The sequence below is a fragment of the Tiliqua scincoides genome, chromosome 4, assembly GCF_035046505.1.
Source record: "Tiliqua scincoides isolate rTilSci1 chromosome 4, rTilSci1.hap2, whole genome shotgun sequence".
NCBI classification, from domain to species: Eukaryota; Metazoa; Chordata; class Lepidosauria; order Squamata; family Scincidae; genus Tiliqua; species Tiliqua scincoides.
The window spans coordinates 124247279-124271082 of record NC_089824.1 but is presented as its reverse complement, the minus strand read 5'-3'; the positions used below and the strand labels follow the sequence as shown (position 1 = coordinate 124271082).

General features: G+C 46.3%; 1 protein-coding gene across 4 annotated transcripts in view; it reads left to right on the top strand.

Annotated features, from left to right (window-relative positions):
• Window positions 1-22711, top strand: part of LOC136649658 (complement factor H-like) — an 80632-nt gene extending 57921 nt beyond the window's left edge. Inside the window, exons 16-24 of one of the 4 annotated variants that reach the window (XM_066626441.1) lie at window positions 2941-3102; window positions 4049-4213; window positions 5747-5926; window positions 7450-7626; window positions 12001-12177; window positions 12455-12631; window positions 15820-16002; window positions 18786-18980; window positions 22127-22711. In XM_066626441.1, coding sequence (XP_066482538.1) covers window positions 2941-3102; window positions 4049-4213; window positions 5747-5926; window positions 7450-7626; window positions 12001-12177; window positions 12455-12631; window positions 15820-16002; window positions 18786-18980; window positions 22127-22140 — 1430 coding nt within the window. In that variant the 3' untranslated portion in view covers window positions 22141-22711. The remainder of the gene's footprint in view (window positions 1-2940; window positions 3103-4048; window positions 4214-5746; window positions 5927-7449; window positions 7627-12000; window positions 12178-12454; window positions 12632-15819; window positions 16003-18785; window positions 18981-22126) is intronic. The other 3 variants (XM_066626442.1, XM_066626443.1, XM_066626444.1) reach the window with 3 other exon arrangements.
• Window positions 22712-23804: the final 1093 nt, after the last annotated feature.

The following is a 23804-nucleotide window of genomic DNA, read 5'->3' as shown; positions in this document are numbered from 1 at the left end:
TTTCCTCTCTCATTGCTCTGACCACATGAAGCTCTTCTTGAATTCCTTGTGCTGGCTTCCTGTCTGCTCCCAGATCCTGCACAAGGTTGTGGTCCTTACCTTAAAACTCCCATGCCCCCCCAGCTCTCAGTTCTATAGATGATATGAAACTCAATTATGGAGTGCCTGCTTTGCATGCAGAAAGTTCTTCATGCAGACCCTGGATTCTTTGGTTAGGACTGGGAGGGAAAATTCAAGTCTGGAATGTTGCAGAGACCTTCAGTGCAATCCTATCTTGTGCTGGAACAGGCAGGCCAGGAGGTCTGTGCTGTATCCAGCACAAGATTGGGGCCAGAAGTGGCTCAGTTGGAGGCAAGGGGAAACTCTTTCCCTTACCCCCAGGTAAGCCAGCACAACCTCCATGGGTCTCCTCAAACTTGTGCCAGGAAACAGGAGGTGGCGCAAGTCCAAGGAGAACGGAGCGGCTTCAAACCGCTCCACGCTACTTGGGGAACGGGGTTGGGATCCAGCATAACTGCCAGGTCCCAGCCCCTTTTCCCACACCCTGCCCACCCAGCCACTCACCCCTGGGACCACCGTCCGCCTCCCCTCCCCTGGCCTTGGAACACCTCCCTCCCCACCTCCTCCCCGCCCTCCCCAGACTCCTGCATTGGCCAAGCTCAGCCAACCCAACCCTCCCTCCCCAAGTCAGCATGGAGGCTGGATGCAGCCTCCATGGGCCACTGCTTATCCCTGCACCAGCCCAGCCAACTCCTGATGAGGTGCAAACATGCTTTACGCGCAGTTAGGATAGCACCCCATGTCATTTAGGATAGACAGTCCTGAGCTAGATGGTCTGACAGTTTCATGTGTTCATATCCAGCTGCATTCCTGCCTATGACCTTTGCTTATTCAGCTCAGCTACCTTCAACTATCCGAATGTGTCCTGTTTCTTTAAATAGCCCCATCTTGCTGCCCATTTTATCTAGAACTGCCCCCAGAACATTTTGGTGGTATCACCTTTCTTACTTCCTTTAAATTCCTCCTTGAAACCCACCTCTTCCATGAATCCCAATAGCCTGTTGTAACTGGGCATACATGTAAATACAGCAAACTACTTTTCCCCTCTTTCCTATCATTTTTTCATTCCCCCCCCCCTTTCTCTGCTGCCTGCCTTCTACCTACTTCTCCAAGATTGTAAGCCCCTTAGGACAGGGTACTGTCCTCTCATTATCTGGAAAGCAAATGTACACAAATGACAATTTATAAAAAATATTCATAGTATATTACCGTATGCAATTACAGTAGAACCTCTTTAAGTTGACCACCCAAGGGACTGGAGGAAATTGGTCAACATAGGGAGGTGGTCAACATACGGGAAAAATGCATTTAAATATTATCATGTTTAATTCCCAGAACAACAAATGCAAGGCCAAGTTATTATTTAGATTGGGTTTTTAAAAAGTTTTACTGCAAATATAAATGAGAATTGATCCTCTTGTGATGCTTATTATTTATATCATCTATATCTATATCAAGAGACAGAGAATAAACAGCCCACAATCAGTGTTTTAAAAAAACAACCTGAAATTCAGAAGCTTAAAAAAAATTAAAAAAATTCAGAAGCTTAAAAAAGTTAAAAAAAGAATACTTGGTTTCATAGCAGACAGGCAGACCAATGCTATCCCTTGCCAGCCCATAGCATGTAGCATGTTACATAGCCCCAACAGCTAAAAAAAACACACCAAAATACTTTTTTACTTAGGCTGCCTAGCCTATACTGGGTCTCCTCAGATTCACTAAATGCCAGAAGGTGTTTGATATGGGCCCTCACTAAAAGCTGTTGAGAAAACTCCACTGTCAGGGAATAAGAGGACAGGTCCTCTCATGGATTGGGAACTGGTTGAGGACCAGGAAACAGAGAGTGGGTGTCAATGGGCAATTGACAAAATAATGGAGAGAGGTGGAAAGTGGAGCGCCTCAAGGATCTGTCCTGGGACTGGTGCTTTTCAACATCTTCATAAATGACCTGGAAACAGGGATAAGCAGGGAGGTGGACAAGTTTGTGGATGACACTAAGCTTTTCTGAGTGGTGAAGACCAGAAGGGATTGTGAAGTGCTCCAGAAGGATCTCTCCAAACCAGGACAATAAGCAGCAAAATAGCAATTGTGTTTCAATATAAGTAAATGCACTGGTGATGGTGATGCACTGGTGATGGGAACCAAAGTGAAAGGACAGTGGCTTCACTATGCACAAGCAACCTTATGTCCCTCACAACTTGGTACATGTCGAGGTACAGTCGGCAGCTGGCACAGGTCTGTGGGCTATGTGCAGTGTGCCCACCTATAAAAACCCTTTTGCACATGCACTAGCAGGCGTAGGGGAGGGATTGTTGCGTGGGTTCTTGCTTTTCCAAGATGGGACGAACCAGACAAAACACAGGCCCACAGTATCGCGTTCAGTGGGCAACTTACGGACGGTAAATTAATACTCTGTGCAATGGTCGACATGGTCAAGATACAACTTACGGAGGTGGTCAATATAGAGAGGTTGGTCTCCCATAGTGTATACGCAGTATCTGTCCATACTGTGAAAATTAGGTCAACTTAAGGAGGTGGTCAATATGGAGAGGTGGTCAACTTTGGAGGTTCTACTGTATATTTTTAAGAGAAACTGCAATTTGTTGGATAGAAAATTGGACCTGAAGGTGGAAGATCTGAGTTCAGATTCCATTTCTGCCATGGACACACTGTATAGCCTTGATCACATCATTACTTTTCAGTCGCAATTCCCTTCCATCATGGGAATAGCAGTTGAAAGCCCTTCTAAAAATTCACTGTAATTAGGTCTGTGAGGTTTTTTTTTAAAAAAAATGAAAGATGGCAATAACATTTTCAAGTTGATTAATTCCTTTCCATTGCTAACAAACAACCTTACGTGAACAATATTTGAATTGTTAGATGATCGAACAAACTGTGCACCTCCAAGTCTTCCAAACTCTCTACCACGTGAACCCCAGGCACAGTATAAGACCAACAGCACTGTAAGCTACAGCTGCGGTTCCGATCGTCACATAACAAAATGTGTTAAAGGAAAGTGGTCACCCGAACCTCAATGCAAAGGTACAGTCTCGCATGCTATATACAAGTTCATGCTTTCTTAATGAGGATGACAGGTGTAACTACCAGATCAGAAGTGGGCCAGAACTCTTCAACCCTGCTTTCCTGCCTTACGTTTGGAGGCAGGGCATAGTTCCTTTTTAAAGGCCCCATATGGCTCCTATTAAGATCCTGTGAGCTCCTCATCCCTCACCCGGGCTGCTGGAGTGAAGTCTTACAGCAGTGGCACATGGAAGCATTTCAAAAGCAAAGGCATTGCTATGTGTGGATTAAAAAAAACCTGTCGACACAGGCAGCATCTGTGAAAGCCACGACTACTCCCACCAAATGGTTCCCTGTCTGTATCCAGCAACTAATCACTTTGGCTGAGTTCAAGTTGCTTTGCGCTCTAGGGGCCTAAAATACATGATGGCTCCTGCAAGTTACTCTGAGAGTTCCATCCCAGAGTGCAGCGCTCAACATGGAAACCTGGATTAGATGGCACATGTTGTTTCTTTCTCTCTGCTGTGACTGATGTAGCAGAAAGCAGAACTGAATAATAAAGTTTTGCATGATATGTCTGCAACACAAACCCATGAGCTCTGGGTGGCTTACCTGAGCTTCTGGTGCAATCTTATGCAGCATTCGAAGCATGAAAACCTGGACTGGATCACACATTGGCTAAAACAATGCACTCAAGGAAGGGTGGGATATTAAAACAGAGGAATCTATTCCAGCAGTACCTTTGCACATTGCGTGGATTTTTAGGAAAACCGGTAAGATTGATGGGGATCTTGTTGGTCCTATATGGACTGTGGCAGTGCATATAACTACTCATTTAAAACCCATTGAAGAGTTAAGGAAAATTGACAGAATGCTCATTTTAATAATTCTTGGATATCCTGAAACTTGAAAGTCATTCACATTATTTTGAAACACTCAGTTCTAACTGAAAGGTTTTTTTTGTCAGGTCACTGCCCACCTCCACCTCAGCTCCCCAATGCCATCATTCAGGTGCTAAACTTTGGAAGTGTTAAAAAGATACGCTTTAAGTGTAAGGAACATTTCAAGCTTCAAGGGCCACAAGAAATAGCATGTGAAAATGGAAAATGGCAAAGACCCCCACGCTGCCTTGGTTCGTATGTTGTTCATTTCATTATCCAAAACTGAATGCTGGAGAAATATATGAATGGGAATGGTATAAAAATGGCATATCCTTTCTGCAGCTATTTGTATTATTTTGGGCACAATCCAGAGAAGAACTTGGGCCAGCGCAAGTCCCAGGAGGGTTGCAAACATGCCATAAGGCCGAGCTTAGCTGACGCAAGATTCTGGGGTGTGCGGGGAGGAGGTGGGAGGGAGGTATTCTGGGAGGAGGTGGTGCAAGTCTGAGGAGACCCATAGGGGCCAGGGTGCCTTTCCTTGAGATAAGGGGAAAAGTTTCCCCTTACCTCTTTGGGCCCCTCTTGGTTTGCCTGTTCCAGCACAGGGTAGGATTGCACCCTTTATTATATATTCCATCTTTTTATAAGGTGAAAATCTACTACTGTTGCTACCACTGCTCAACAACAGCAGTGTGCAGCCAGAACAATCACACACAAGGTGGTGGTTTCTGCATACCAAGGGGAGTCGCCCTTTCCCCAGATATTAAGAGAAATATGACTTTGTACACTAAACAAAGAGAAAAAAGAAAGCCCCAAATGCTAGACCCTTGTTCTTGTTAAAAAAGAAAGGAGCATGTGGAGGGAACACTGTAGGACCTCCAGCAGTTTGTCATAATCTGGAAGTGATTAAGGTCGGAGGATGCTACTGACCCCCATGAGAGTATGAAGTTTCATGAAGTTGGAATAGAAAAATGCCTTTTTATTTCTTTCCAGAGCTCCAGAAATGTCCTGCCCCTCTCCATGGGAATACCATTTGGGACTGGCAGCATGCCCTGAAGCTGATCTTTTCATGCTACGTAGCACACTGGGGAGGGGGGGACAGGGTGGAAAACAAGCACTTTTTTTGTGTGTGTGTGGCTTTTATCCAGTTCTCCTCCTGAAAATTTTGCCACTGCCGTGAGGCCCAAACTTTGGCACCAGGCTCTTGGTGCAAACTTGCTGGAGCCTTGAGCAAGAGCGCTTCTGCTAGTGTCTGGGAATACATGGCTAAATTTGGTGCAATGACTTGCTTGTAATCAGAACAACTTTGTTTTGCTCTTGAAGCCAAAGTTTTGCAACATGATCCCCAGTATCTTTATTTAGAAGTGAGCTGGAGCTACATGATACATATTGTGTAGACCTGGTATATGACTGCTTAGAACTGCTGAGGAATGCAAACTACACTTTAAATCCTCACACTGTTGTGGATTTGTTGCATTGAAAGAAGCGAGACTTCCTTATGTTTAGGGATGTCCTGCACAAGGTTAGTCCTTGTTCTGTTTGCAAAAGAAACAGTATTTGTATCTAAAGGTACCTGTCTGCACCCCATACTCTTGTGTGTATATCTATAAAGAAAACCAATATAACAATAGGCCCCAGTTTCCTTCCCCACAATGAAACTGGCACTGGAAATTTCTGACATTCAAGGAACTGGGGAGGCATAATGTCTATAAAACTGTGGAAGTGTCATATATGCAGTTCAATTTCATTCACTAGCAACACATGCTGAATGTCTCCCTTTCCAGATCTAAGATGTGAAGATCCCCCGGCAATTGAGAACGGTGATGTAAAAGGAAATAGAATTGAGGGGAAGTATCCTCCTGGCAGGCCTGTGGAGTATCAATGCCATGACGGTTTTGAGATCAGTGGAAAACGTTCTGTAACTTGCAGTAATAAGAAATGGTCACCACCACCAACCTGCAATGGTAAAAATGCGTTCCTTCTTTCAGCGACGGAAAGGGCTGACACACTGGCCCCAGTGGAGAACTTTCCACAAGGTTCCAGCCTTGTGGCACTGATTAAAAAGGAGATAGGAAGTTATAAGGAGGGACAGTCTAGTGTGCTTGTATCAGTCTGACCAATCAGAGAAATACAGGTGATTGCAGAAGCAGCCTGAAGATGAAGCAGATGAATACAGATGAAGCAGAAATACTTCTGCTTTCCAGTTCCCTCAAAAGGGAATCCAGAATGACTTGTCTTGCCAGACTACAAAACTCCCCAGTCTTTGTGCTCTTGTGGCAATGGGGGTCACTCAAGTGGAGGCAGCTGACGTGTTCCTTCTGTGTTCCAAACACAACAGTATTTTTCAGATGTAGTCCTTGACAACCATGAGGTACTTCAGCAGTTTTTCTGGGATTCCTCAGTGAGAAGCTCAGTCCATGTATTTTTGTCTACGCAGCCTGTCCTTCTCTTTTCTTTCACCATAAGCTTAAAGAGGTCGGGGAAGGCTAGACTGGGAGGAGCTACCACAGTCTGAGTTTATGCTGTTGGCACTGGCTGGGATGGAAGTTTCTCAAGAGGGCTTGGAGAGCAAGTTGTGGGGACTGACCTTTTTTTCTAAGGCTTGGGAGTTCCAATGAACTTTCCCAACAGTCCTCGGAGCCTTGAAATATGTTTTGGAGATGTTTGCTTATCTCTGAGCAAGCTGAACATAGAGCCAGTCTAGATGATATCTATCTAGATATCACATGATTTGGGCCTGCTGCTGCAGAACAGGACTTTTTGTGGAAGAGGGACAGGGCTGGCCTTAAGAGCTGCAGAGCCCAATTTGAATTTCTTTTTGCAAGACCCCAAACAATTTTTGGAATGCTCCAGGGGCGGGCCTCACGCCCCCACTGCATGCCCCTTACTTACAATGTCGAGCAGTAGGCTGGGCCAACGGTGCCTGGTTCGAAATATGGCACATGGCAGCATCTTGGCAGTGATGTTGTGTCACAGCCAACTGCTTCTGGAGTGCCTGATTTTGGGCCAATCAGCTGCAGAACTCCTCTCTCTATACCAGCCTCGCTCCACCTCTGCATGGAGGCTTACCTGTGAAGTGCTGGCACTTTAACCCACAACTTTTACTCACAGGGTAGCAATGAGAGCTCTTCTTCATTGTCATGTGGAAGTCAAGGGACGGAGGAGGCAATCTAGACTGGGATGGTCATGGGGGAAGATTTAGTCCTCATTCCCCTGTGCCACTCCTCATTTGGAGTGCAGCCTTCTGTGGCTGCTACTTATATTTGAAAAAGGCAGTTGGCAGACCCATGACTGACATACTATCTAGTCAGGCCCTAGGTTCAGTTCTCCAAAAATAGCTAGTAATTGGTTTTCCATTTTCCAATCAAACTGAGGGAATTCTCCCACTCCTTTTAATGTGCAACTTCTTTTTTCAGAGTCTGGCATTTTGATGGATCATGGTTTCATATGGTGAACTGTTTTCATCTTCATTTTCATACCTTCACAGAAAAACCGTGCAGAAACCCTCCCACAGTATCTGGCAGTTCAGTTGTGGAAAGAGTGAAGACAATATATCAAGCTGGAGAAACAGTAACGTACACATGCCACCCAGGTTTTGGTGCTGACGGGCCATTAACTGTCACATGCCGAAGAGGAGAATGGACTGAACCTCCTGTCTGTGAAGGTAGATTCCTGTTTTTCTTGGGATAACAGTCATCAAAGCAGTCACTTTGACAGAGAATGACAAGTGAAGGTGGGGACAGCCACGGAGACATCACTAGGATTTGCTTAACCTGCTGCGAGAGCTCACTGGTCACCCTCATGATGGACCTCCTCCCATACCAGACCATACAGAATAAATTACAATATCATACACAAAGCCTAAATGCAGTGACTTCACTAGAGTTGGTGTCACCTCATTTTATTTATTTATTTATTTATTCATTTTACTATGTACACGTCACCTAAGAAATCAGTAACCAACAAATAACCAGTGACCAACTTGATGACAGTCACACAACTGAATAAGTATTAGCTCTGATACATGGAAATGAGAACTGACTAATACTGTATGTACCTTGATGTGTCATACCTGCATAGCTCTTGGAACAATGAGTCTCAGTGGTCAATTTTGAATTAAGAAAATCTATGTTTTGTTACACAAGACAGTTGTGTTTCCCTTTTCTGGTTATAATATATGATAGAATGCAGATATTTCAACATGGTTTGTTTAACTGCAATCTGCTTTAAATGACCCATCAAATGATATATAACATACAATGCAATCCTACCTTGCACTGGAACAGGCAGTCCAGGAGGCCTGCGCTTTATCCAGCGCAAGATTGGGGTCAGAAGTTTCCCCAGGTGTAAGGGGAAACTCTTCCCTTTACCCCAGGTAAGCCGACACAGCCCCAATGAGTCTCAGGAGGTGGCCCAAGTCTGAGGAGAACAGAGTGGCTTAGAGTCGCTCCACGCTGCTTAGGGAATGGGGTTGGGATCCAGCATAACTGCTTGGTCCCAGCCCCGCTTCCCACTCCCCACATGCCCACCCCCTGGAATGTCCTCTCCTCATCCTCCCCCCAGCCCTGGAATGCCTCCCTCCTGCCTCGTCCCCCTTCCCACCTTTTCCCTGCCCTCCCCAGACTCCTGAGTCGGCTGAGCTCAGCCAATGCAACCCTCCCTCCCCAGATCAGTGGGGAGGCTGAATGCAGGCTTTGTGGGCTTGCGCACATCCCTGTGCCAGCCCAGCCAACTTCTGAGGAGGTGCAAACATGGTTTACAGCATGTATGCAGCCCTCCTGGGCTGGCTCAAGGGACTTGCGCTGGCCTAGGATGCAGTTAGGATTGCGCCCATAGTGGTATTATTCGAAAATAGCAGATTTTCACAATTTTGGCCAACAGTGGTGTCACCCTGTGCGGTCCGCATCCCTGCACCCTCTAGCCATGCCACTGGCTAGCCAGCCCCTCCCCCACCACAGAGACCTCAGAAGCACCAACTGCCCTCTGAGGCATTGGAAAAGAATTATTATGCAAAACGCAGCATGCTACAGCATGCTACCAGCTTTGGTGCCAACCACCTGGCAGCAGCCTCTCTGAGTCCCCCAGCACCAGGGTCAGCCATGGGCACCAGGATGGGCCATGGGCGGTGAGGGGAACAATCAGATTGTTCAATGGGAGGAACCCGGGAGCGAGGAAGGAGAGGAGGTAGCTCTAGCAGTAATGGCACACACCAGATCTTTTCCCCTCTTCTCAAAACATCCTGACCCTTCCCCTTGCCTCGGACATACCACCAAAATAGGGTGGCGTATGTCCAAGGAGACCCATGGGTAGCTTATGTAGAGGAAAGTAAAAATATTTTTATTTACCTGCCACTTGCCTTTAAGTCACCCCCTCCCCCCACCGCATGCCTTTTTGGAGTGGCTGCATCAACACTGGTGGAAGGAGATAGGATTGAGGCCTAAGTTGGCCCCATGGAAGTTAAGGCTCTGTGAATATATTAGTAGAAAAAGTTAACTTCCATCAGGTTGGAATGAAGTGAATGTTTTCATACCAAAAGAAGGACGTGCTTTCAATGATGTTACAGAACAATCTCTTTGTTAAGTATCAATTATAAAATCTTATTGGTGTTTTTGACAAGGCAGTGAAATGAGGTAGTTGGGAAATGCATAACAGAAGATTAATGACAACATCCTAAAGTGCTTGTGCGCCGACAGAGTGCATGCTCCTCTGGTGAACACTGTTGCAAAAGTGCCATAAAGCACTTTGCAACTGTGTAGGAGTTTGTGGCGCCAGCAGGAAGGCCTGAGCCAGCCTGCCAGTGCCAGTGGCAGGGACACCGCATGTCAGAGCAGGTAAGGCCTGCACTGGAGAGCAGAGGGACAGGGATGGGATGGAGGGAGGGAGAAGGGTGGCAGTGGGGCAGATAGGCCCCAGGGATCGGTGTCTCTGGTGTGTGCCATATCCTGCCCCTCATTATTATTATTTATTATTACTTTGCAACTGTGTAGGAGTTTGTGGCGCCAGCAGGAAGGCCTGAGCCAGCCTGCCAGGCCCGGGACAGGGTTAGGATGTGGTGGAGGTCTCCTCTGTGGTCCCCATCTCCTCTTGAGCCTGAACTGCTCCACTCCCCACCCCGCCCCCAAAATTCTGTCCCCACCTCTGGAATGCCCTCCTACCACCCTCAACCTACCCCTTCACCACTTTGCACAACACTTAACGACCCAGGTTAAGCCATCGGGTGGGTTACAGGACCTGAGGGATGGCCTTCCCACAGGTGCCACTTTCTCACTGAGTGTTGCTTACAGCACTTTTACAACACCCAGCAGCAGCACTGCCTGACCATAGGATTGGGATGTGAATCACTCTTACTGTATAAGGAGTTCTCCTTTCTGTGGTGTTCATTGCTTGAATGTCACAGGCATTCTCAGCTGCTCAGCCTAGTGGTATTTATTTATTGAACAATTTCTACCCTGCGTCTCCCTCTACAGTTGGGCACAAAGTGGCTTACAGCACATAGTAGATTACAACGAAGCAATTAGAAAAGAATAAAGAACTAATAGCAGAATAAAACAATAAAAGCAAGAATCAACAACATAAATACAACATACCACAAATAATCAAAGCAGCAGCATAAAATACAAGCTCCAGATAGATAAAAAGAGCATAAAAAACAAACATAGCATGAAAAAGCAGTAAAAATTACAACCATGATACCATAAGTGCAAATGAGACAGCCACAATCAAGAGTAAGAGCATAAAGCCCCCACCCAAAAAGCACAGTTTTAAAACCCTACTGAACTCCCCAGGGAGGGTCGAGATAGTCCCCTGCCACAGAGACCTGGGGCTATTCCTGGATGCTGAGGTGATGGTGGTGGTGGCCAGGGGTGCCCAGTCTAGTGGTGGTGGTTACCAGACTGGGCTGACGTTCCAGATGTGGCTCATCTTAGACAGGTCAGACTTGCCCGTTGTCCTTCATGCTCTGATCATCAGCAGATTAGATTCAAGTTCACCTTGGAGGATTGCTTAGTATCTTGAATTTTCTCCAGATTTGTCTGCCAGTTATGTTAGCTGGAACCTTCCATTCAAATCAGAGCATATAACACCAGCATTATTTCATCTTCACTGATAGCCAGTTTGTTTCCATGCCAAAACACAGTACTAGGTTTGATGACTAAAGCCCTGAATGGCCTGGGACAGGGATATCCTATGGGCTTCCTCCTACCATATGAAAACTGAGGTCAACACTAGAGGTCCTGCTCCCGTCCCACTACCAGTGGAAGTATGGCTGATGAAACTTTTCAGTTGTGCTGAGATTGTGGAACAACTTTTTGGAGGAGGTCCTCTTGGAGCCATCTCTAGCTGTTTTTTGGGAAAGGGGGCAGTTTCAATGCACTTTGGGGTCTGTTGTTTGCATATTCTTGTTTGTAACTGTGATGTATTTTTATGTATCATATTTTTTTTTGTGGCCTGTATAATGCTGTTTCTGATTTTTTAATGCTGTTATTTTAGTGTTCAGGTACAGCAGCGCTTCTCAAACTAGGGCGTCAGCTGCCCCATTAAAGGGTGGGGGCAGGGGGGAGGCAGCGATGCGATCCCCAGGATTGCATCACTAAGGGGGGCGCAGGAGCTGGCATGTATTTACCAGTCCCTGCAGCAGTCCCCAAGGGTGCGGGGAGCCCTGCGCGCCCATCCAGAGGGCTCCCCGAAACTTAGAAAGTGAAAGCGGAGCGATCGTGCTCCACTTCTGGTTTTGTGGAGACGGTGTGATTGAATGATTGAAAAGGTCCACTTTCCAAGAGTGTGGAGAGAGCCTAATGCGCTTACATCTGAATGCACTCAGGCTCAGTTCTAACTTTCATTTGAATGCGTGTAGACTGAGGCATGGCTTGCTGCTGCAGCCTCACTCACCCCCTATGCATATTCCATCCCTATATGAATGTCTGAAAACCTTGGAGATGCTACCTTTATTCCCAGTGAGAAATGAGTGATAAGTTTTAAGCAAGGGAGAAAGGCATTATTTGGAAAACCCCTCATTTGTGTGCATCATCTCCCTGTTCAGATAAAACCTGTCAAGAACTCCCTTCAGTTGACAATGCTGATGTTCTAAGGGATGCAGGAGCACCCTACCTGCCCGGCCACCAAGTGCAGTATCAATGCCATGAAGGTTTCGAGATGTCTGGATCAGACACTATAATATGTGAAAATAAGGCATGGTCAAAACCACCAGTGTGCAAAGGTAGGACTTTGTATTTGAAAGGATTAATCTCAGGTCCTCTTGGGACACCACAGCAACCATTCTCACTTCTTTTGTTGATTCTTTAAATCTGAAATATGGCACGAGATTCTATACTGGCTTGATGAAGCTTTGTAATGTAGAAGTCTGAGAGACCTGGTAACAGACATGTCTTTTGTCATTTTTCACGTAACAAGATGAAGTACTTTGTTTTGTGAAAATGAAAGACACTTGTGAGGCATTTTTCAGGGATTAAAAATGTTTTTATCTCTTGTTTCAGATGCAACATGTCGTCCTCCACCTGCAGTTTCTCATGGTCATCTTGACGGTCAACCAAAGGAAAGGTATTTGCCCTTTGAGAAGGTGCGCTATCGCTGTGATCGAGGGTGGAGTCTTTTTGGACCTCAGTCAGTAACGTGTTCAAACAAGAAGTGGTCAGAATTGCCACAATGCAGAGGTATTTCATTTTTGTATTTTCATTAAACCAAAAGTGATCATGTTCACAAAACCAAAACTCCTTCTTGTACATGGTGGTCTAGATTATCTGGATTGAATTTGGTGAGTGGATAACTCAACCTTACAGCAGGGGGCAAAATAGCTTCTTGGTCTGTTTCAACATTGTGGATTCTATAAAGGCTCAGTGGCCAGAACTACAAAATGGTAGCAAATAGTGAACCCCCCGAATAGCCTAAGAGCCTGGTGTTATCAGGCACGCTCTGAGATTCATGTCTGTGGATTGACTTGACTTGTGTGGCCCTCACCTATGTTGATAGGGACATTTTAACAGTTGACCACGGTGTGCTACGAAATGTTAGCACTTGAATCAGTTACACTGAAAATCGGAGTCCAGAATAATTGATTTGATTATATTCAGGCAGTGGTTCTCAAACTTTTTAGCACTGGGACCCACTTTTTAGAATGTCAATCTGTCCGGGACCCACTGGAAGCGATGTCATTAACCAAGAGGTTTGTGCTGTATCCAGCCCAGGATAGGGGCCCAAAGTGGCTCAGTCAGAGGTAAGGGGAAACTTTTCCCCTTTCCCCTGGGTAAGGCACCCTGGCCCCAATGGATCTCCTCGGACTTGCGCCACCTCCAGAACTGGCACAACTCTGAGGAGAGCAGAGCAACTTTAAGCTTCTCCGAATTTCCTGGAAACGGGGGTTGGGATTCGGCATAACCTCCAGATCCCAGCCCCGCCTCCCGCTCCCCACCTGCTCGCCCCCAGGGTTGCTCCTCACCCTCCCTCCCCCTGCCCTGGAATACCTCCCTCCTGCCTCCTCCCCACCTCCTCCCCACCCACCAGAGTCTTGCATAGGCCGTTCTTGGCCAATGCAAGACTCAGAGCCTCCATCAGCGCAGAGGCTTATTCCAGCTGCAGAAGAATTCCACTTTTAACGTCTCTCTGCTTTTTCTTTTCTTTCTTGTCTGTATTTCATATTTCTCATCTTTGCAAAGTGTCCAGGAATCATCCAGTGAAAAGAACACACACACACACCCCTGGGAAAGTGCCTCCCCTCTTACACACACACACACACACACACACACACACACACACACACACACACAGAGAGGCTCCTCCCCCTCCCCCACATATACACAAATGCATGAACTTTTCTCCTCCAGTCCAACTTCATTGGTGAGGAGATATCATAAGAACATAAGAACAGCCCCACTGCATCAGGCCATAGGCCCATCTAGTCCAGCTTCTTGTATCTCACAGCAGCCCACCAAATGCCCAGGGAGCACACCAGATAACAAGAGACCTGCATCCCGGTGCCCTCCCTTGCATCTGACATAGCCCATTTCTAAAATCAGGAGATTGCACATACACATCATGTCTTGTAAACCGTAATGGATTTTTCCTCCAGAAACTTGTCCAATCCCCTTTTAAGGCATCTAGGCCAGATGCCGTCACCACATCCTGTGGCAAGGAGTTCCACAGACCAACCACACGCCGAGTAAAAAAATATTTTCTTTTGTCGTTCCTAACTCTCCCAACACTTCATTACCCAACTTCATTACCTTCACTACATTACCCAACACTAACTCTTCCCAACACTAAAGAGGTTCACATGTCCTCTCCCTGGTGGCAGTTTAGTTTTGGCTCCCAGGCAGGGGCTCCAGCTCCAACCACCTGCCCTGCCTCCCCAGAACTACCTGTCATCATGGGCCTTCCTACCTTTATCCCCGCTGGCCTCCACACTGGCTCCTCTTTTTCCTTCCCTTAAAGGGGCATCACCCCTGGCTGGCCTCTGGCTTCCCTGGTGGCTAGTGGCATTCCCATCCTGCTTGCCACCCTCGTCCAGCAGGCAATGAAGGGTTTGCCTGTCCCTCCAACCCTCCTCCCATAGCAGTCCTGGGGAAGCCCTGCCAGTGTCCGCCTTTCCCTTGGGCTGCAGACAGCCCAACCTCGGCGTGCATTCGCTGTTGGCTGCCGAGGTGCCCCCTCAGCATCAGGCAGAGCCACGTCAGCTGTGGTGGGCTCCCGACCGGCTGGCCTAGGCTTGGGGGAGCAGTCCAGTCTCCCGGTTTGCCCACACACCTGTCCCCATCTGTGGCCTGTGGCAATGGGAGGAATCCCCTAGCCGTGGCAATGAGGTCATAAGTTTCTCAGCTCGCCCCACGCCTCTCCTAGCCAGCTGGGGAGGACAAGACCCCATACAGGTTCAGTGTCCCACCCCCGGCCAGTTGCCAGGTAACTCAGGGGTCGGGATGGGGACTCAACCCCTGACAACCTACATTCTAATTATAGGCAATCTGAGGTTGTTAGTGCCACTATTGTCAGCTGTATAGTGCCCTATAACAGCCGTATGCTGCATTTTGGCACTCTAGGTGTGCATGTATATGAGAGCAGTGTCGGCAACATCTTCCGGTGCATGACTGCTACACTGATATTTATATCTGTGCTGGATCATCCACACATGCAACTCATTGTTGTTCCGGCCCCTTTTTTTTTTCTCTTTATTTAAAATTTTTTTCTGCCGCCTTTCTAAAAGAAGTCAAGGAGTCTAACAACATTTTCTAAATAATAGCCAGAAGGAAAAATGAACAGATGTGGATCATGAATTGTGGTATGTGTGTGTTGGGGGTGGATGGATGCCTGGGCTGCTTTTGTGCCAGGTACATCCCTGTTACCACATAGCATTCTTTTATAACATAATCAGTTGCGATCCTGGCCCATGTGTGCCACCTTATAGCCAGGGTCCTCTGGCCCTCCAAAAGTCTTCTGAGACCTCCAGAGATTCTTTAAACATTAATCTCATTTTCATTGGAAAACTGGAAGTGATATTTAATGGCCCTCCAGAAGCCTCCATGCAAGGCCTCACCAGCCCTCAGAAAGGATCTGGAGGATGGGTGGCAGTAGTGTGACAGGGGAGTGTGGGCGGCACTGCTGCCCCCACAGGCCACACAGATGTGGCGCCCTGGGGCATTTTCCCCTGACCCCGCCCCCCTGGAGTGCCAGTGAACACAATATCATAACTTGCTTTCATTAATTTAAAGTAAGAATTGTTTCCTTTGTACGCAATTTTCTTGTTGAATGAAAATGAATAAGCTTTCAAGATTGCATACAAAAGACATGATATCTTTAATCATACTGTGTATTATCTAATAGATTCATTATGTGATTCAATGTACCATTGTAGAAGCTGGAGGAAGGTGTGATCGCCCACCTGTTATTGAAAATGGAGACATCCTTGACGCTGTCCTTTCCCGATATGAATCTAATTCAGTAGTTCACTATAAATGCCAAGCGTTTTATATAATGCATGGACATTCAGATGTACGATGTGTTAATGGACATTGGACGGAGGTGCCAAGATGTATAGGTATAGAAAGTATCTGCAATTCTTCTCTCTCTCCATCTATGAATGCATATTCTACCTCCAGAAACATGTAATTTCCATGTTGGTAGTGATTGGGATGATTCTGTAATGATTCAGGCATTACCTCCAGGGTGTGGAAGCAATGTGAAGATGGGGGCACTGGTGGTATGCGGGCAAGACCCATCCCCAACACGAATGCACTCTTAACCCCATCCCCATTTTCTCCATGCAGAGAGCTCATCTGAAGAGACAGGCTCCTCAGTAGGGACAGAACCTCCATTAGCACTGGAATGTTTGTGTTCCGACATTCCAGATCACACAGGCATATTTTCGTCCTGGAGAAAGCAGGGCATTGGAACTATGACCATGGCAGGGACAGAGCCTTCCTGTGCACTGCAAAGCATGCTGGACAATCTCCATGTCTCATGTCTATGTATTTTTTATATAGTGTTGAATTGTTGAAAATGTGTTTTACGGTCACTAAATCAGAGCCAGAAGTGAAGGTCCTTCTATAGGGCCAGCTGAGGAAGCCACGATAGGCATCATATTTTGAGTGACCTTAAGGATCTGATTGCCCATTGGCAATCAGAGAGGTCTGAGCATGGGCACAATTCCACCGGGCCTTCTGTATGCACGGCATCAAAATAAGGACAAGACCCATCAAAAGAGCTCTTGCTGTGCCCAGTATTTCTCTCTTCCTACATGACTTTCCACCTTCCTCATAGCGGATGAATTGCTTATCCCGTTTCCAGGAGTTTAGTTGCTCCCTATTAGCAACCAGAGCATTCGGTGGGATCACGCTAGGCAACTCCTAGGAGAAAGCAGGCTGAACAGAGGGAAGTAGAGCCTAGTGGTTAGGGTGCCGCATCCCTTCCTGTTTCTCACTTTCCCCTTATAACCTTGGTAGATTATATCCACTGCCACCATCCCTACCACCACTTGGTCTATAAATGACCAAGCAGAGGAGGGCCATTTGTGAAGAACCTCCCCCCTCCCAAGAGAACACTGAGCCCCAGGGGTTTCTGTTAGAAATCAGTCACAAAGAAATATCTGCAGAGCAAAGAGATGCAACCCCTGAATCACCCATGAACATGGACCAGGCAGATTAAGGGTCAAAGTGGAACTAGTTAAAACTACTTTAAAAATCTAAGCAAAAGAGATTAAACAAAAAGGGGAAAGAATAGCAGGTAATAAAAGTATAGTAGGATGATGATGCAAAAGGCTTGGTGGGAAAGCATCAGGAAAAAGGTTTTCACCAAATAATGTAATAATAACCGTTAATGTCCTTCAGATGGAACTGGAATGTTGCTCAGTCACTTGTGTCCCATGTAAACCAGAGCCTGAATAACCTAAACCAGGGTGTCAAACTCATTGCAGACAGAGGGCCACATAGCATTCACTGGCACCTGGGGAAGGAAAGGCAGGTAAAGTTTAGCAGGATGATGCAAAAGGCTTAGAGGAAAAGCATCAGGAAAAGGTTTTCACCAAAAGGATGGAATAACCTTTAATGCCCAGCAGTTGGAGCTGTGATGTTGATCAGTCACAAGCATCATGTATAAACCAGTGCTTGAGTTGTCTAACTTTAAAGAGTGGGGGGCAACTAAACAAACCATCAAAAACACAAACCTGACACACATCTAACTGTATGATCTCTGTCTTAAACTACTTACATGGCAAGGAGTCCCCAGTCCTTCTCACTTGTGATTCAGCAAGTGAGTGCTCCTCTCTGAGCCCCAATGAATGGGTCACTCAGGTGACTGGTAGAAAAAAAACCCTTCCTGTGAGCTTGCACATTTTACAAACTGGCTGTAATGACATCATCACTACCTGATTGGAGGAGTGGAAACTACCTGGTCACTGTGTCTCACACCTGGGATCACCTGGGATCAGGAATACTACCCAATGTGCGAGGCACATTCCAATCCTAGCAGGAAGCTCACTAACAGGACAGGAAGAAGAGCTGAATATAAATCTCTGACGTTGTCAATGGGGTTTGCCAAACAAGGGCAAAAGCTGCCTATTGATTATCCCAGCAGCCACATGGCACAGAAGCTGCTGGGAAGTTAAAAACTGTCCAAAATACAGAAAAATGGGGTAAAAATAAGGGGAAATGCAAGAGATTCATCCCACTAGACCAGGGGTACAGCTGACAGCCTGCACCTGCTGAAATTCTCTCTTCTACAGAATTGTTAAAGGTTCAGGATCCCTAAAGTTGAAAGTTTGCCCACCCCTGTACTAGCCTATAAAATGTCTTAAAAGATACACTAGTAGGAAAGCAAATATAACAATATAAAAAGGTGATGTTGGACACAGTTGTGGTTTTGACTTCTTCTCAGCCTTCTGTAGATGGAGCATGAATGAAAAAGTCACTGCCCTTCTTTTCTAGTCAAGAAATGCCACACAAGCCACAGCTTCCTTCACAGGCTCTAATGCTGCGATTAACCAATTCCACTGAAGTGCAAGGAAGAGTCTAGCTGTTCCAGGGCTGGGCTTCCAATCCTGAAGTCTATGCAATCAGAGACACAAGGGCTGTAATTTGGGGGGAGGTCAACTCTGTGATAGACCACCCATGTTCAGTGTGTGGCACCTCCAGGTCAAAACTGGAGAATGACTCCTCCCAGTAGACAGCTCAGGCATGAATGAGCCAGTCACATAAAGGTGAATCATGTGTAGCTTGCCAAACCAGTAGTCTTTCTGTTGTGCAATAAGTTATTCATTCTTCTCAGATGAACTTGTCAGTGACAGATTAATCCCTATAAGACTGAATGATGTGTGTCTTTCTGCAGCGCCTTGTACAACATCTGAAGAAGAAATGCAGAGTCACAATATACAACTCAGGTGGTTACGTAAGGATAAACTGTATTCGCAGTCTGGAGATGTGATGGAATTTCGCTGCAGACATGGCTTTCACCCGGCTCCATCTTCTCCTCCCTTCAGAGTACCGTGTATAGAGGGCCAGTTGGAATATCCAAGCTGCATAAGTACGTATATTGCCGTTCATCAACAACTGCAGAAAAGTTTGCACATGCTGCACATGCATCCCCACCCTGTTCTGCCTACTCCCCCCCCCCCCCACTGGCTTACCTTCAGTGGCTGAGGTATCTGGTTTGGCAGTCAGAAGCTTTTTCGTAAGCTTTAGAGAGTCATGTGTGTTAAATTTGCTGACTCTGCTTTCTGAGTCTGTATCAGGTCAGCAGAATTTTCACATCTTGCACTCTCCGTAATCTCCAGCCCGCAATGTGGAATTTTCAGTTTCTTAGCACAGAAGTTCTCTCCCACTGTGTATTTTTCCTCCAATTCTCTTTCTGTCTTTCCCAGGCCTCCTAATGCCTTATAAGGCATGAAAAACATCACTTGGGGTTTCTACATGAAACCAGAAGTCACATGTTTTGAGCTCTAGAACTCAATCTGAGCCCAGCAGAGGCCCTGGACGGATATCTGCAGCTTTTGCTGAGCTCAGAAGCCTCTCCAGAGGTGAGGAAAGCTCACCTTTCCTCACCTGTGGAATTTACAGGTATTTGTGTAATTTATACAATTATTACACAATAATGTAATATTATTACATTATGTGGAATTTACCTGTATGCCTGGCTTTCAAGTGGTTTCAATGTCCTCTTCCTTCCATGTAGAATGTAGTGAGGGCAACTTGGAATATCCCAAATGTACATGTACGTATATTGCAATTTATCCACAGCAGCAGAAAATGCAGCACACATTGGTAAAGGATGTTTTTGCTGAATGCTAAAATTCATGTATTAAAAGTAAATGTTGACTTTGTGACAATATAAGCCTGTCAGCCCAGTCCTATCTAGGTTAGCTGCTGGCACAACTGACATCGCGCTGACAACATCTAGTTTATGGCTGTTGTAAAGCAGTCATTTCCAGCACAGACTGCCGGGCTACTGGCAGGGAGGCTGGAGCAGCCTCTCACATGCCAGCAGATGGCCAAAGTTCCACTGACCAAGGTAGGCTGATAAGGGAGGTGAGATGGGATGGGTGGAGGAGGGAGGCTACGGCAGAACAGGGGAGGAAGGATGACAGATTGGGTCTGGGCGGGGTGGTTTGGCAGTGTTGGATTCAGTGTTGGCTGAATCCACCCCCTTCCTTGGCCTGATCTACCCTCACTGGTCAGCGCGGACATGCATCAACTATACAGCTGGTGCAGGTCTGACTTGATCCACTGCAGCTGCTGGGGCTTACCTCAAGGCAAGGGATCATTTGTTCCCTTGCCCCAAGGAGGCCTCAATGTACCAAAACACCTCTTTGAGATAGAACAGTAGCCGTACTGGCTCTGCTGCGTTGCAACATGGGGAGCTATATAGGATTGGGCTTGTATTGCACGTCATCAGTATTTTCAGACCTAGCACTCGCTTTGAGCTCCAACTGGCACCATGCCTGCGGGCCTTGTGGGGGCGGCACCACTGCACCCGCTGCGTCACTGCTGCTTCTGCCCACCACACAGCCTCCGCCTGCCCTCCAGAGCCATTCCACAGGCAGGCAAAGCCCTGTATGGCATTCCTAATGGCTGCAAAAGTCTCCTGAGGCCTCTGGAGTGCTCTTAATCAGTACTTCAGAAGTACCGCTTAACAGCACTTCAGAAACCTCAGGAGGTTTTCGAAGCTGTTAGGAGTGATGCGTGAGGCTCTGTGCGGCTAGGTAAGTATCGGAGAGGGCAGTTTGATGTGGGGGCGGCTGCAAGTTGCATTCCTGCATCCTGGGGTGGCACAGCGCCAGGTCCATAACTGTTGTTCAGGAGGCCAGAGATCTATGCAGGAGTGGATGAGCCCCTGTGGGTTTACTCTAATTTGCACCAGCTCGTTCGCTGGCTCAGTTCTGAGTAGAAGCAATAGGGTGTTTTGGGGTTGAAACAGAGCAAAGAATGTTGACGCTGTTGCCACCCATATCCACCATCGCCACCTCGATCCCCACCTTGTTTTTCCCACCCCACCCTCCCACTGCAGGCTTATCTTTGGTGGCTGAGGTAACTGGGTCTGGCAGCCATAGAATGTCCAGCCTGATAGAATGGGGGTGGGAGGTTATTGCTCTGGGAATCAAACTGTGACCTTCCTTTTGGCCTGTGAATCTGAGGCCTTTTCCATCAGCCCAGAAAATAGTTACATGACTGGCCTGGTCCATGGTCTCCTAGCAGACTCCCAAGTGTGTGAATTGCTATGTGTGTTCTCTACACACCTTCACATTACAAAATAAAAGAAATAAAAGCTTGACATGGTGATAGATGGTGCTGGGGAAAGAAGACAATCCACTGATTCTCCTCACAGTTTGATTCTGATAGTTTGACTATGATTCTCTTCATAGTTTTGCAGCGAACATCTCCATGGGCCCTTGTCAATGAGTGGTGGTGGAGAGCTGTGGACATTGGGCCATTAGGGGTTAACCAGGCATGGGTATTTTTCCCCTTTGTGAACAATGGCATGCTAAGAGATTCCTGGGTGAATCATAGAAGCTGGAACTCTAGGTGTGCAGCCAAGAGTTTCCTGGGCTTGTCTGAGTTAAGGCATATCCTTCCAGGAAAGGAAAAAGGCTCAATTACATCCAAACTGGAGAGGTTCTTGTGACACAAAAGGTTTGGCAAGTTGTGGGCTGCACCCATGCAGGTCATTGGTGGAAGAGACTTCCTGTAGAAGGAATCTGAAAAGTCTGTCCAGGTGTCCTGGCCCCTGGGCAGCTGAACTTAATTTATTATGCAGGAAGACTTGTGCTTTCAAGCAAAATTATATCAGGTGGACAGCTCAGATTTAGAAGACCTTAGACACACACAGATGCCTCACAGGGCTATAGCTTTCCAATCAAGGTCCCTAATCAGAATGACCCTGATTGGAGAGAACCTTGTCTCAACCACTCCAGGGTAAAACTCTTGGGAATTTGGCAAGTGAGGTGATTAGTGTCCTGTGTGTTTAGTTCACATGGCTGATCTCTTTCAAGAAACTAGCTTTCTATCCTTGCTGTGCTCTTCTCAAGAAGTATTCCTTGGATGAGTGTGTTTGGGATACGGGAACCTGAACCCTGGATGTGGGGATTCCTACCAGTTCTTTGCTTTTGCCCCTTGGACCACAGTAGCTCCCAGAGAGGCATGTAACTTAACATTTGTTTTCTTTGTGTTTTACAGGGTCAAGTGGCTGAATGCGTAGGTGGAGACATGTTTCAGCAGCAGTTGATCTTCTTGAATCGGTTATCATTTACTTTTAATACTGCAAGCCATTTTTTAAAATGTCTTTTCTGTGGTCCATATGCAGCAGTGACAGTGGGGCCTGAACCGCAAATGGGGACCTACTTCATTGGAGCTACACCAGCAGCATTTATCATTGGTAAAGTTATAAGATGGCTAGAGACAAAGGTTTTCAGCACAGTTCTATATATGTTTACTCAGAAGAAATTCCATGGTGTTCACTGGGGCTTACTCTCAGGTAATATGTATGGGAATGCAGCCACAGTCCCATTTTCATAAAATACCATTTTAAACATCAGAAGTAAAGAATGCAAGAGTTCTGCAGACATTAAACTGCCTCTAGATAGTGACTGTGTGTCAGTGAAGGCTAGCAGCTCCTCATTGTGATAATCTCTTGTGTAACTGTATTGATTTCTTTTTAGTCTACAGGATTTCTGCATTAATTTTAAAAATGAGTTGAAAGCATTTATTTGCCATTTTTTGTCTTGATTCTGATATAATAAAAATAAACTGCAATATATTTTTCAGAGGTTTGAATGTGTTTGTATTTGTTTATACAAGTGGTTTGACACCTTTGCATATTAAAAAGATCTCAAAACTCGCAGTTGTGGCTGCATTTCTGTGATTACCAGAGTCTGGAGGCAAAAACCTGTGGCTGATTTCAAATTCTAGATTTAATACCTTTTGATTTCAAAGAAGAGCTACAGTATTAGAAACTTACTCATGCCTCAGAAGTCATGGGAACTGTCAGGGGTTAGCAAGGCATAATTCCGAGCTACCATCTCCCACAATGTCTTCCATTTTTTTCTCTAGCTGAAGCGTCAGCTGAAGGAACTGTATGTTAGGAGGTTGAGGGTTGATCAACAGGCCTCCTTCCTAACCAGTCTAAAATAGATTTAAAATAATTCCCCCCCCCCCACACACACACACACATACACACACAGGTGTTCAAGAGGTGTTAACAGGTGTCTTTTTCAGAACTCGTGTCAATATATGCACATAGGGGAAATCTATATCAGGGCCTGAGACCATGTGGCCAATGTCACAATTCAGTGTTGCCACAAGGAAGGAAGAATGAAGCAAGGGTGAAGGTGCAACAACGAGCTTTTGGGATAATTTTACAATTACAGGGAAGAGGAATCAGAAGATGAATGCTGAATTGCTCAGCCATTCCTGCAGCTAGCATAAACAACTGCTATGTAAAGAGAGAAAAATGAAGTCCTTAATGGAAAAAGGGGGCTTCAATGGTACAAGCAAAGAGGGGAAATAAAGAGTGTTACCAAGGGGAAAGTGGGACCGAAAGATGGAATTTGACTATAATTGAAAAGGAGAGGAGAAAAGCTGGAAGAGACAAGGGGGAAAAAGTGAGAAGGGTTTGCCGTAGCCTGAACCAAGGGCTATAGGCAAAGACAGTCCCTCAGAGGGCCATGGAGTCACTTCATTTCTTTGAAGAGAGGGAGTCATTTGCTTCCATGGGATGAACCCTCCTAATCAACACTGCAGCCATTCAAAGGGCAGCACTCCTGGGTGTCCCAATTGTTTGAAGAATTAGAGTGTCAGGAGGTCTGACTGCAGGCCTGGAGCTGATTTCAGCACTTCCCCTAAACACAAAAGGAGA